The 15,166-nt window shown below is 41.4% G+C and overlaps 1 protein-coding gene and 1 long non-coding RNA gene across 3 annotated transcripts in view; one reads left to right on the top strand and one right to left on the bottom strand.

Annotated features, from left to right (window-relative positions):
* LOC130101145 (zinc finger protein 70-like) overlaps positions 1–12,940 on the top strand; it is a 31,080-nt gene extending 18,140 nt beyond the window's left edge. For both annotated transcript variants that reach the window (XM_056266733.1, XM_056266732.1), the window contains one exon: positions 12,115–12,940. In XM_056266733.1, coding sequence (XP_056122708.1) covers positions 12,115–12,872 — 758 coding nt within the window. In that variant the 3' untranslated portion in view covers positions 12,873–12,940. The remainder of the gene's footprint in view (positions 1–12,114) is intronic.
* The window catches only part of LOC130101159 (uncharacterized), a 54,810-nt gene that overhangs the window by 4,412 nt on the left and 35,232 nt on the right, over positions 1–15,166 (bottom strand). The window lies entirely within an intron of this gene.

The raw sequence follows: 15,166 nt of genomic DNA, 5'->3' as shown, positions 1-15,166 counted from the left end.
GTAGTAATGTATAATACATTTAGTTTATGTATATCTTTGAATATACGTATAGTGAGTACTGTATTTATATTTCTTTGGCGAGTTTACAAACCTTGTGACCCGAACAAATGGCTCTGATGAGAGGAGCCGTTATCTTCAAACCCGATGATGATCAGCTGAGCTTTGTTGCGCGCGAGCAGCGTGAGGATCACTGAAGCGATGACAGCAGAGGAATAGCAGCAGTTTCGTGACAGAATAAAACTTTTCTCCTCCTGCTTCTTATTCTTCATATTATTATTATTATTTATTGTTGTGGTTTAAGGTTCAAATTAATCAATAAAATAGACCTATACTAAATAAATGTAAGTGTAACACGCCTCGCGGCTAGAACACAACCCCCACTCTCAAACTACGAAATATGCAGATGAGCATGAAGAAGGTGCACCGCTCTAAGATTTGGACCAGCGATCAGAAGACTAGACTCGCTCAAGAGACCGTGTGAACAACAAGGGGAAAGAATCAAGGACACACTTGAACTGCGTTAGAACAGGTAAGTATATTTCGAGGAATTAGTAAATAAAATAAAGAAATAGAAGAATGATAATAGGACAAGGCAGTAAAATTTCAAAACATTGTCACATAACTCAAAAGAGGAAAAATAATAAATAATCAGGAAGACGGCAAAAGTTTTGTTCTGGACAAGTGAAAGTGTGACTTCTTTACACTAGAGTTAAGTCCTATTTAGGTTCAAGCTAATAAATCTAATTTATTTTCCCTTTCTTTTATTTTTTTTATTTTTATTATATATATATATATATATATATATATATATAAAGCTAATTTGACCTATTTATAGTATAATAATTTAGTTAATAGAATAATTTAATTCTAATTACAGTTAAACCTAATTTTAGCTATGTTTAAATCTAATTCTAGCTACAACTTTTTCACCCAATTACCCTTTAAATTCTCCTTTCAACTCTCGTTACCTTAGAAACAAAATAGGAAACAAATGAGAAAAAACAATACAATATTCAATCAGAATAAAAAATATAAAAATGAAAATATAATAAAAATACAAAAGGACTTGAAACAATCAAAAAGAAATAACAGCAACGGGGAAAATTTGAAATCACACTAAGTCCAATTTAGTGCTCAACCAACAGTGTCAGTTATATCAGGTTACCGAATTTCAGCTTCAGTCTGATGATCCTTCCGCGAGATCCTTCTTCCGCAATTCAGGCTTAGTCAATACAGAAAAGAAACGTGTGCACAATCCTACCACTCAGCTCATTTCCTTGATTCAAGACTCAGTCCTTATATGGGCATGGCTCGCCAGTTCCCGCTCACAATGGCTTCCTTTCTGATGTGCAACGGGGACAATACACGTGCGAAATCTTCGTCAAACTCGTTCAGCATCCAGGAATGTGCAACGTCCGTCTCAGCAAATGAACATGGAAAGGGGAAATATAATAAAAGTGTCCAAAAAGAAAACAAGGGAAAGGGAGGGAAAAAAAAAACCCAACCTTGCAAAAGACAAGGCCAAAGATGCAATTAGTCATTTCTCTCAAAAATATACATCATTACAACATTTAACCTAAATATAAACACATTAAACATCTCTGACTTCAATTTCGTTTAACTTTTTAGCACATTAAATTCACATAAATGCACTGAGAGCAAGTTCCAAATGACGCGCTTAGACCTCATCTGCTCGTATTAAATGTGCGTCACAATCGGCCATTAACTCATAGCTCGAATACACGACAAAATGTCGCCAGAATAATATCTGTTAACTGTTCAAAGTACTTTTAGCTCGGAAACATTAATTATTTGACCCATTCACGCAATATTTCTTCACATTTTAGACAAAATATTAACTCTTATAATCTCTTTTACATACGAATGCATATAACACTAGCATTTAATATTTAAACACTATTTAATCGACATTTAAACAAGGAAAACTCTTTGTGATAGAAAATATAATTATTTTGCTTACCAAGAGAACTCAATTTTTCGATTATGAAGGTTTTCAAAGGCAAACTCCTACTTTAGGCCCAAATCCTCTGCAGCCTAACGTGCAATCAGTCACACGTTCACCCGTACTCATTCACCGATGAAACTCAATCCTTACTTCAGTTTCAAAGTCTCTCAAAAGTTATTTCTCCAATACAACTGATAGTTATTCTCGGTTCTAATTAAAATTTCTTCTCTCTTCAGAATCGCACCATCCGCTTCTCAAGATCGCGCCATCTGCTCTCTCTCTCGCAAGGAGTGTTTCATCATCTTACGTTTTGGCTCCACCCATTAAGGCGGGGCTCATTCTCTGCTCATCAATTTAGAATAAAAATCTAAATGAATCTAAATTCATGCATTTTCTCATTTTTCCTCTTTCAAGATATTTAATAAAATAACTTTACATATATTCATGTTAAATGTCAGTGTCTTCTTTTTTTTCTTTTTTCCCTTACGTCAACAATGTCTCTTTAGTAACCTGGGTTACACCCTCCCCTCTTGAATATATGCACGTCCCGCTGCATCTGCATATTTTTGGGGTTGAGTCACAACCACAGGCGCATCATCAATAGAAGCAGCATTCCTCTCCTCCAAAGTACTACTGAATGCTACACTCAGACCTTGCAACAGAGATTGAATCACTACGGTAAGTGGATTCCCTAACTGTGGATACTCAAGCCTTTTTGCGGGCCGTCGCTCTCTTTGCGAACGCCTGGGAATAACTCCTTCCTCGAACTCTGTGTCATTCTCTCGTTCACTCTGATCAACTCCAATATTCACAGTTTCACTCAGAACTGTATTCTCTTCAGTTCTACTCTCAACCTCACAATTAATTTCTGGTTCAGCCTCATGAGAAGGAAACTCAGAACAAAGATCAAATCCTGGCTCTTTCCTCACCGGAACCTCTGAATCAACACAACTAGATTCCATCTCAACAGGAGGAACTTCTACTTCTCCAGATTCAAGTAAGTTCTCTCTCACAGATTCCACTGGATGCTCCTCTGAGAATCTACAGGTAGGTATACTTTCTCGTACAGGTTCAACGGCAGGTAAATCAACTGAGACATTCTGAGGATTTTGGCAGGGTAAGTGCCCAGGGCTCACTAGAACTCGGGTTTCAAAATTCAACGTATCCCCACATACAGGATTAAAGAATTGATCAGTATCAGACCCATATTCACATTCAGACTCTGGTTCTTGTAAATCATCGTTACTCACACAAGCTCTAGTTCTGGGCTTGCGACCCTTTTTCTCAGATTGCTTCTCACATTGACCTGGTTGCAAAAATCCACAGGGCAACAACAAATCACGATGTACCGTCCTGAGAGGACCACTCTGCCCAACAGGTCGAATAGTGTACACCGGTAAGTCTCCCGCTCTCTTAACCACTACTTGAACACCTTGCTCCCACTTGTCAGCGAGCTTATGCTTCCCTCGCAACCTAACATTGCGCACCAGGACCCTGTCCCCTTCCTCCAAAGTAGAAACTACCACGCGTTTATCAAACCTTCCTTTGTTGCGCTCTGCTAACTTAACAGAGTTCCCCTTAGCTATCTCGTAGCTCTCTCGCAGTCGATCTTTCAAATCTTTCACGTATTGAGAATGCGATTTGACTGGAGCTTCTGCTGGTAGACCAAAAGCTAGATCCACTGGTAAGCGAGGCAATCGCCCAAACATGAGCTCATATGGAGCGTACCCGGTCGTGTCGTTGCGCGTACAATTGTATGCATGCACTAAGGGCTTCACGAACTCTTTCCATTTAGACTTTTTCTCATTCTCCAGCGTTCCCAACATTTGGAGAAGCGTCCGGTTGAAACGCTCTACCGGGTTACCTCTGGGGTGATAGGGCGTGGTTCGAGTTTTATGAATACCCGCAATATGACACAACTCCTTGATTGTACGGGATTCAAAATCAGGTCCTTGGTCACTATGTAGCTTCTCAGGAAACCCATAGTGCACCAAGAAGTTTTCCCACAGACATTTTGCGACGGTACGAGCTGTCTGGTTCTGAGTCGGTATCGCAACGGCGTATTTCGTAAAATGATCCGTGATGACTAATATATTCTTAGTGTTACTTTGATCTGGCTCTAGCGACAAGAAATCCATGCAGACCAACTCCAACGGCCTACTGGTCTTGATGCCGACCAAAGGAGCTGCTCTGTCTGGGGGTCTTTTTCTGCGAACGCAACGCTCACACGTCTTAATCTTCTTTTCAACAGTCTGAGACATCCTGGGCCAGAAGAATCTGGACCTCACCAAGTCTAGAGTTCTCTCAATACCTAAATGCCCCATGTCATCATGAAGGCTGCACAACACTAACTTCCTGAATCCAGCTGGCAACACTAACTGATATTGAGAGACTCCTTGTTCCTGTCTTCTCCTGTACAGCACTCCATTCCTTAGTTCAAGTCGACTCCATTCCCTCAACCACAATACCATTTCAGGTGTTTGACCCCTCAAAGTAACTGGCTTAGTCCCACTCTTCATCCACTCAATTATTACTTTAATCTCTGGATCTTTCCCTTGCCACTCTGCTAACTCCGCCTCTGAGAGATTGGGAAGGTCAGGTAGACCATGCTCAGCTTCGTGTCTTAACTCATTCGGCAAAGCATCGACACAATGAGTGAGGGACTCAACCAACGCAATTGAAGAGTGTGTCAACCCCAAACCTTCGGGTAAACCAATCACTTGATGTCGCTCACATATGGCTTTTACCACATCGGCCATGAGAACATCAGAGCTGTTTCCAGACTCCGCGAGGTGGTGAAGTGTAAACTGCCTGATCCTCTCCCTTTCTTTCTGGGAGACTAGGTCATCTAAAAGCTCACCGTGCGGACGCCGAGAAAGCCCGTCTGCGTCTTGATTCTGACTCCCAGCCCTATATTGGAGCTTAAATGTGTAGGTCGACAAACTAGACAACCAACGGTAACTGGTAGCGTCAAGTTTCGCGGAAGTCAACACGTACGTTAGGGGATTGCTGTCTGTTACAACCATGAAGTCTACACCATACAAATAATCATTGAATTTGGCTGTTACAGCCCACTTTAGTGCCAAAAATTCAAGCTTATGTGCTGGGTATTTTGCCTCACTTTTTGTCAGTCCCCTACTGGCGAACGCTATCACTCGCATCTGCCCATCTTGCTCCTGGTAAAGTGCCGCGCCAAGCCCTGTAGTACTGGCGTCGGTGTGGAGCGTATACGGAAGCTTAGGGTCAGCAAATCCCAAGATAGGAGCAGAGGTCAGTTTAGAAATGATAACATCAAAGGCATTCTGACATGCAATAGTCCAACGATCACCGAACTGCTCTTTAGTGTTAAAGTACTCACCCCCCTCTCGTTTTCCACTGCGGCCCCTACGAAGTGGAGGGTACCCTTCAGTGAGTCCCGTGAGAGGTTTGACTATCTTCGAGTAATCGCACACGAACCTTCTGTAGTACCCTGCAAAGCCTAAGAAAGCTCTCAACTCTTTCAAATTTGTGGGCCTTGGCCAAGTCTTTAGAGCTTCGATCTTAGCCGGGTCAGTCTTTACCCCATCCCTCGAGACAACATGCCCCAAATATTTTACTGATGTCTGGAAGAAACAGCATTTCTCAGGTGCCAACTTCAACCCATACTCTTTAAGCCGATCGAGGACCTGTACCAACCGCGACTCATGCTCTTCCAAGGTCTTTGAAAAGACTATCAAGTCATCAATAAAGACTAATACCTGCTTCCGGTGGAGATCACCCATACATCGCTCCATTAATCTTTGGAACGTACTTGGTGCATTTGTGATTCCCTGAGGCATCCTATTGAATTCCCAGAAACCAAGAGGGCACACGAAAGCAGTCTTGCACTTATCGGCCTCATTCATCTCAATTTGGTAGAACCCAGACTTTAAGTCAAGCACTGAGAACCACTTTGAACCCGTAAGTACCGAAAAGACTTCCTCTAAGTTGGGTAGAGCGTACGCGTCCTTGATCGTCTGGGAATTCAGTTTACGAAAATCGATGCAGAGCCGTACCGAGCCGTCTTTCTTTCGGACTACCACTATAGGCGAAGAAAAAGGAGATTCGGACTCACGAATAACTCCAGCAGTCATTAACTCCTGAAGATGCTTTCGAACAGCATCGATGTCTTGGGGGTGAATCGGACGTGCCCTATGCTTGAAAGGTGTCTCGTCAGTTAGTCTGATTTGGTGCTTCACTTGACCCGTACGACCAAAATCAAGATCGTGTAAAGAGAAAACTTCACGCATGGAATTCAAACGGTTTGAAATTCGCTCCTTCCAGTCTGAAGACAAAGGAGAATCTCCGAAATCAAAGGTAAGATTAGCAGAGGTGGGTGCTGGTGATTCTACTCCGCTAGGATTCTGGGCTGCGTTCTCTATCACTTTCTCTACAGCGTGTATCTCCGCAAGTACAGCTTTAGGAGGGATCGTTATGTCTGTCTGAGTGTCATTCTTAAGCAAAACTGACAGCTGAGAAAATCGTCTAGACGGCAATGCGTGTACACAGCTTGCAACTGAAAGACCGCTTAGTGATGGGGTTGACGGTGGTTCAAGAGTTACCCATTTCTCCATACAAGGCTCCCAAAGCTGAACATAACCATTCAGGACTACTGTGCTCCCGGCAGGCACAACCTCAGGGATACTCCCCATCAATTTCACATGCCCCAATGGCTCACTGCTAGCTTGTCTCCATCTTGCTTCAAGAACATTAAGCACTGCCTGATACCCATGGAGATTTGAACAAGGATTATTCTGCTTTTCTCTAATGCAGTGGCCATAAAGTACATCCAGGGAGTTGGTACCTACCAGAACTTGCGACAGACTCTTTAGATCCGGAACTACCAAAGCTAAGGTAGGGACTTCGACTTCTGCGCCTACAAACTCTTTCGGGAACTTCAAAGCCAGCTCGATGTAACCCAAATACGGCACGGCTTGCCCATTGGCCCCCTCTACCTCCAACAAATTTTCCAACGACTTCAGCGGGTGATCAGATAGATGTGACTCGTAGAACGACTGAGGAACTGTAGTAACTTGAGATCCTGTGTCTAGGAGACAATTTACTACTTTACCGCCGATAACGATCTGCGCAGTGCACTTTACTCCCACTAACCCCTCCGGCAGGTTCCTTAAAGGTATTTTATGCTGATTGTTCGCGACAGGTGCTTGCTTACCACACTTAGGGCGGGTTCTTTTACATCTCATCTCCGTATGCCCCACTACAGAGACGTCCCTTAGTTTAAAGGCAAAGAGGAATTCCCATGCATAGAGTCCCACTGAGCCTGTTGCTCTCTCAACTTACAGCGCTTTTCCTCAACTTTCAGGCGATTTACCGGATTATCGCAGGCAACAGCCAAATGGCCATCCTCTCCGCATCGAAAGCAATATCCGGGACGAGGTCGATTAGTCATTGGTTGGGCCCTTCTAACATCTCGGCCAGTATCGGTTTTCAACAAATTCTGAGGCGGAAAAATTTGAGGACTACCGGTCGCCCGAAAGTGATCTCTAGAATTCCTTTGAACAGCACTCTGAGCTTGCAGCTCAGCTACCTGTCGTCTTAAGTTAGCGACTTCTGAACTATCTGAATGTTCGCGCTTTACTTCTTGGGTCATGGAAACTCTCATGGCGGCTACCTGAGCGCGCAACTCTTCCACTACTCCCCTCAAAACGTTCAATTCTGCTTTCTCAGAGCATCCGCTCTGGCGTTTCTGATCTGGATTTCGACTTAGAGTAGCAAGTTGAACCTGAACATCTGCAAGTTGTTGTCTTAGAGAATCGCTTTCAGAAGTGCTAGCATTTGGTGCCTCATGTGAATATACTGACACTTGCTGAGTGGCCGCTCGTGGTTTCGGGTAAGCAACAGGAGTTTTCGACAACCCAAGATGCTTTCTCATTCGCTCTTCTTTAGAGGTACGCTTACTCTCCTCTGCTCGTATTAACACAACCAATTCAGCAAAAGTGGGTGGCCGGGTTCCGCTCTTCCCTAACTGAAGGCTGTCAATGAGACCATTATCCCAACATCCCCTCATAAACTGTTTCAAAAGACAACGGTCATGATCTCCCTCCGCGATGCCTCCCCTCTTAATCGTCGAACTTAGAAGAACTTGCAACCGGTGCAAGAAATCTGACGACTTTTCACCTTGGTTCTGTAAAGTGCCCATAAACTTGGCCAACAGTTCGTCACCATCCTCTACTGAACCATACACTGATTCTAGTAACTCAAGGTATACCGCAGGCAAAGCTGGAGGTCGCACATGCTTCACTACGTCTGCGGCAGGAGGCAATAAGCTATCTAAGATCCTACGTACCCTTTGTAAATCGGAAATGGCCGGATCACTTAACAGGAGCTCTACACTTACTCGCCAAGTGTCAAAATCAGGTTCATTTGGAGGGCGCGGGCACCTCCCTGAGAAATTCCTAAGGCGAACTGAGGTTTGCTGAAACATCGCAGCATCAGCCGACTTCACTATGTGCTCTACTACCATCCTTTGAATACCCGGTGGGTCTACAACGTTCATGGGGAAACCAGGGCTAGTAGTCACTGTGACACCATCAACAGTGGTCTCTGGATCTGGGGAGGCCATATGGGCCATCCGTCTCTTGGTTGGGCTTTTGGATTCTAAAATTCGCATCCCTACTGCTTCTGTATTGCTGAAATCATCACAGCTCACTTTTCGCGCTCTTTCTGGAGTACAGTTAGTGGAGTGAACTTCTTGGAGTTCGTCCAACTCCTCCTGAGACACATTTGAGAGAGGCTTTTCACTAGTCGTCTGGTTACAGACGCTAGCCAGAGCTCGTACCTGGAACATAACGCTTGGGTCCGAAAGGCATCCCAGAGTTAAGGGTAACATCGGCGTTAAGTTCAGCATCGCAGAGTTGTGAGCATACTCTACAATAGCCTGCTGATGGAACTCGGAAGTTTGGTCATCAATTATCAGATTGCTCTTAATTGAGCCGTACTTTTGCAAAAAGTTTACTAGCTCTTCGTCTACCTCGGTCAACGTGAGGCCTTTGACTATGATCGCATTTCCCACGTTCACGTTCTCTTTCTCTATGATCTCCATAACCACGATGTAAAGACAACACTCGGAAAAAACTGATTTCACGTCACAAATCTGCTTGTTTCCTGCCTCCCTTACCGGTTGCTAACTTGTTGCTAAGCAAAGGTCTCCTGGCTGGCTCGCCAACTTTCTGTAACACGCCTCGCGGCTAGAACACAACCCCCACTCTCAAACTACGAAATATGCAGATGAGCATGAAGAAGGTGCACCGCTCTAAGATTTGGACCAGCGATCAGAAGACTAGACTCGCTCAAGAGACCGTGTGAACAACAAGGGGAAAGAATCAAGGACACACTTGAACTGCGTTAGAACAGGTAAGTATATTTCGAGGAATTAGTAAATAAAATAAAGAAATAGAAGAATGATAATAGGACAAGGCAGTAAAATTTCAAAACATTGTCACATAACTCAAAAGAGGAAAAATAATAAATAATCAGGAAGACGGCAAAAGTTTTGTTCTGGACAAGTGAAAGTGTGACTTCTTTACACTAGAGTTAAGTCCTATTTAGGTTCAAGCTAATAAATCTAATTTATTTTCCCTTTCTTTTATTTTTTTTATTTTTATTATATATATATATATATATATATATATAAAGCTAATTTGACCTATTTATAGTATAATAATTTAGTTAATAGAATAATTTAATTCTAATTACAGTTAAACCTAATTTTAGCTATGTTTAAATCTAATTCTAGCTACAACTTTTTCACCCAATTACCCTTTAAATTCTCCTTTCAACTCTCGTTACCTTAGAAACAAAATAGGAAACAAATGAGAAAAAACAATACAATATTCAATCAGAATAAAAAATATAAAAATGAAAATATAATAAAAATACAAAAGGACTTGAAACAATCAAAAAGAAATAACAGCAACGGGGAAAATTTGAAATCACACTAAGTCCAATTTAGTGCTCAACCAACAGTGTCAGTTATATCAGGTTACCGAATTTCAGCTTCAGTCTGATGATCCTTCCGCGAGATCCTTCTTCCGCAATTCAGGCTTAGTCAATACAGAAAAGAAACGTGTGCACAATCCTACCACTCAGCTCATTTCCTTGATTCAAGACTCAGTCCTTATATGGGCATGGCTCGCCAGTTCCCGCTCACAATGGCTTCCTTTCTGATGTGCAACGGGGACAATACACGTGCGAAATCTTCGTCAAACTCGTTCAGCATCCAGGAATGTGCAACGTCCGTCTCAGCAAATGAACATGGAAAGGGGAAATATAATAAAAGTGTCCAAAAAGAAAACAAGGGAAAGGGAGGGAAAAAAAAAACCCAACCTTGCAAAAGACAAGGCCAAAGATGCAATTAGTCATTTCTCTCAAAAATATACATCATTACAACATTTAACCTAAATATAAACACATTAAACATCTCTGACTTCAATTTCGTTTAACTTTTTAGCACATTAAATTCACATAAATGCACTGAGAGCAAGTTCCAAATGACGCGCTTAGACCTCATCTGCTCGTATTAAATGTGCGTCACAATCGGCCATTAACTCATAGCTCGAATACACGACAAAATGTCGCCAGAATAATATCTGTTAACTGTTCAAAGTACTTTTAGCTCGGAAACATTAATTATTTGACCCATTCACGCAATATTTCTTCACATTTTAGACAAAATATTAACTCTTATAATCTCTTTTACATACGAATGCATATAACACTAGCATTTAATATTTAAACACTATTTAATCGACATTTAAACAAGGAAAACTCTTTGTGATAGAAAATATAATTATTTTGCTTACCAAGAGAACTCAATTTTTCGATTATGAAGGTTTTCAAAGGCAAACTCCTACTTTAGGCCCAAATCCTCTGCAGCCTAACGTGCAATCAGTCACACGTTCACCCGTACTCATTCACCGATGAAACTCAATCCTTACTTCAGTTTCAAAGTCTCTCAAAAGTTATTTCTCCAATACAACTGATAGTTATTCTCGGTTCTAATTAAAATTTCTTCTCTCTTCAGAATCGCACCATCCGCTTCTCAAGATCGCGCCATCTGCTCTCTCTCTCGCAAGGAGTGTTTCATCATCTTACGTTTTGGCTCCACCCATTAAGGCGGGGCTCATTCTCTGCTCATCAATTTAGAATAAAAATCTAAATGAATCTAAATTCATGCATTTTCTCATTTTTCCTCTTTCAAGATATTTAATAAAATAACTTTACATATATTCATGTTAAATGTCAGTGTCTTCTTTTTTTTCTTTTTTCCCTTACGTCAACAATGTCTCTTTAGTAACCTGGGTTACATAAGCCTTCTGAATCAAACTTAAGTAGGTCTATAATAATAATAATAATAGGATAATAATAATCTTATTCTGGCGTCACATAACCATTGGGTTCCTCCAGATGCTGGCTTTAACATAAGAGATCTTCCAGGAGGAACCACTTAAATGTTAAAAGATCATAACCCTGTTATAGCATTCGAGTTCCTCTAATTCCCCCAAAGCACTTCGAGGTCTCATGGTATGAAAAGGTGACTCCAGCACCTCTGAAATGAATACAAAGTGCTTAAAGGATCCCATAAGTTTCAGCAAGAACCACAAAGATTGCCAATGCTCCTCCAGTAACCCTACAGTAACCCTACTATTAAATTACATTTTGAAGTTCCTTGAGTATCCGACAGGATATTTGAGGCACCTTTAGTTTTTACAGTGTACAAAAAAGTATTTTATAGATTATGATTTTTTTTTTTTTTTTTCATCAGCAAATAACTGAGCACTACTTAGGAGAGAATCAAATTGGCTACATTCATTGTAAAGTTCAGACTCTCAGCTTTCAAATGACACAATTTTGTGTTGATTCGCAGCTAGGTGGCGCCCGTGGGCAGTACACTCCGTTTTAGAGGAACTACTCAGCACTTGTTAAGAGTTGGATGCATTAAAAAGCTGAAAAGATTCTAAGCTTTAAAATGACACCTATTTTGTTGTTCCATTCAGTGGTTTCTTAGAAATTTGAATATGTTTTTTTTTTTTCACCGGCGAGTACACTTCGGGTTTAAGGGGTTAAATCATGGTTCACTTGAACTGATTCTAATTTTATGTTTGTTTTAGATCGAATGGAAGTGAAAGAGGAAAGACAAGAACTGGAGGAATTTAAGGAGGAACAACACGACTTTAAAATTCAAGAAACAAAAGCCAAAGAGCTGCCCACCTGCACTCTGTGTGGAAAGAGATTCAGTCAAAAAGGAAACCTTAAGAGACACATGAAAATTCACACTGGAGATAAACCTTATACATGCTTTAAATGTGGAAAAAAATTTTCTCAGGCATCAGGTCTAAAACAACACCAGAAAGTTCATTCAGATAAGAAGCGTTATGCGTGTTCTGACAGTGGAAAGCAATTTTCTAAAGCCTCAGGTCTAAAACAACACCAGAAAGTTCATTCAGATGAGAAGCGCAATGTGTGTTCTGACTGTGGAAAGAGATTTTCTAAAGCCTCAGGTCTAAAACAACACCAGAAAGTTCATTCAGATAAGAAGCGTTATGTGTGTTCTCTCTGTGGAAAGAGATTTTTACGCCTGAACAGTTTTAAACTGCACCAGAAAACACATGATGAAGTGAAAGATCATGTGTGTTGTGACTGTGGGAAGAAATTTACTACAGCTGAATATCTGAAACAGCACCAAAAAACTCATCCTGCAGAAAAACCTCACAAGTGCTCATATTGTGACAAGAGTTTCACTCAGTCTGGAAAACTGAAAAAACATGAGCGACTTCATACTGAAGAGAAGCCGTACTACTGTAATCAGTGTGATAAGATTTTTAGACATTCTTGTAGTTTTCGCAGTCACATGAAATATAAGCTGTGAGGCTGTTAGGCTGGCTCTTTTCTTTTTCTTTTTTTGGCTAGTAGAAGATATGAATGGCCGGTAACTTTTAACTTAAACAAATTAGTAGTCAAATTGGCCAGTTGATTTCAAACCCTGCATAAGTCGTCATAATGAGCAACATTTCATTTTCATGTATAATACTGTCAAGTAAATGTTGTGAATTGAACAAAATATGGAGTCGCTCCAAAAAGAACAATATCATCTTGTTTAACTTTGTGAATTTGGTGAAATGCTTATAGAACTAGAAAGGCTTGTTTGTAGTCTGATCAGGGAACTAAAAGAGTGTTTCTAAAAGCTAAAATAATTATTGCCGTGTAAATAATGATCTGTTTCTTTCCTACTGGTTAGTTTGCAGAATCTGTCAGGATGGGTCGTGTCATCAGTAGATCTTTCTTGAATTAGATATATTCATATGATATACTTATTCTAGCTCCCACATTGTGTTTTGATAGTACATTCGATTATGAAGAATAAACCGATCTAATGAACAAAACCATTTATTTGTGATCAGGGTGGTAAATACTTTACTTCAACATCAATTCGGAAGAACACCTGAAGGTTCATGCAGATGAGAAGTCTAATATGTGTTTGTGGAAAGAGTTTTTCACTTTTTTCACATTTTTAGAGTTTTTTTTTAGAGAAAATAGTTTTAATGTTTTAATAATTATATGATGTAGGATCAACACAAGGATGCATCACAAAATCAAGCAACATACAGAAGCAAAAGTGCTGTTTGTAACAGCTCCATAAACAAATTATTATTGAGTAACTTTAATTTTAGACACAAGTCTGTCAACTTTTGTTGGTATTGATAACATTTGATTAACCCAGTTCAGAAGTCATAAATATGACGATAGTGTTTTTGCTCCGTATCAGTGAGGAAAAGTGACCTAAAGTACACATGAAATCAAAAATGACCATATTTACTTTATAAGCGCAAATTGTTAGTTTTGTGGTGAACAATTCGCCTTTGGCTAAGCCACACCCTAGAATGTAGATTGACCAATCACAGCGCAGCCAAGAACGAGCTCCCACAGAGGTCTGACACTTTTTCACAGCGCTCCATTGACTTTAACACAGGCGTCTCATATTTTTGGTCTCGGCAGGCTATTACCCTCGTAGTTTTATAAAAAATATGGTTAAACGTTCTGCCTGGGGCATTTGTAACACAGATATACGTTTCCCAGAGAGGTTGGAGGGGGGTGTCCGTTTTTTTCCCATCCCAAAACCGAAGTCAAATCCTGTCAAGTGTCGTCTAGCACACGCTGCTAATAAGTACAACGTTATACTTGTGTAGTCTGTTTGCTTTGTAATAACGATTATAGAAGTGAATAGAGACCTACCCAGCTTTGCATGAACAGTGTTGGTCCTTGATATTGTTAGTCCCAGCCTCGATTAGTAGGATATGCGGTGGTTCATTTTTTGACTGTGACCGTTATGCTTTTGCCTCTATTTGGATGCCTTGGTGTTCCTTGCGTTTCACCTATGTTGTGAATATAGTAGTAGTAGCCTTTATTGTCACTAGTCACAAGTACCAGGGAAATTAGCCATCAACCTGTCCATACAGACATACATACAATATGACAAGGGGGTAGACAGGACAGGAAGACAGAGCATTGAGGAAGAAAATACAGCATAACATGAGGAGAGGTGAGGAGAAAAAAAGGCAACCCCCGGACTATGCTCCTGTGAGGAGTACAGTTTGGGAACAGTAAAAAACACCTCAGCAACATTAGCACAATCAGTTCACTCTACAACATGAACACACAAGACTTGCAACAGGGGAGGGGAGTGGGGGATGGAGGTAACCCAGCACAGGCAGGCAGCGTCCGGTCCTGCAGCCATTTTCGGTGCTGGTCGCAGACCCGCCTGTCAGACTGGTGGTACAAAGCGTTGAAGGCGGGGGATGGGGGGTAGGGGGGTGATTGCATATCTGTATGTAAGAGTTCATGTATGTGTAGGCCTGGAGAGTCGCTGTGCCTGGCTTCATAATCTAGGTGCCTCAGTCCGCAGGATTTTCATAGCGATACACAGCAAGTTGCCACGGAGACAACCTTGATCAGGTCCCAGACAGAGTCAACAGTCACCAGGTGTCTGTGGGGAGTGGGGGAAGGAACGCAAGAGCGGCTCACTGCAGTGCTCTTCCGGGGGAGTTGTTGTTCCAACAGCGGCCTTGGCCAAGGCCAGTGCTGGATGAGGGGGGCCGAAAGCAGATAAGATTGGGATTGTTTGGTCTTGGGACGAGTAGCCGCATTCCGATTTACACAGCTCCT

Source organism: Rhinichthys klamathensis, unplaced genomic scaffold (assembly GCF_029890125.1).
Source record: "Rhinichthys klamathensis goyatoka isolate OS25496 unplaced genomic scaffold, OSU_Roscu_1.1 h1tg000253l_1, whole genome shotgun sequence".
Lineage (NCBI taxonomy): Eukaryota > Metazoa > Chordata > Actinopteri > Cypriniformes > Leuciscidae > Rhinichthys > Rhinichthys klamathensis.
This window is presented reverse-complemented; position numbering and strand designations above follow the sequence as displayed.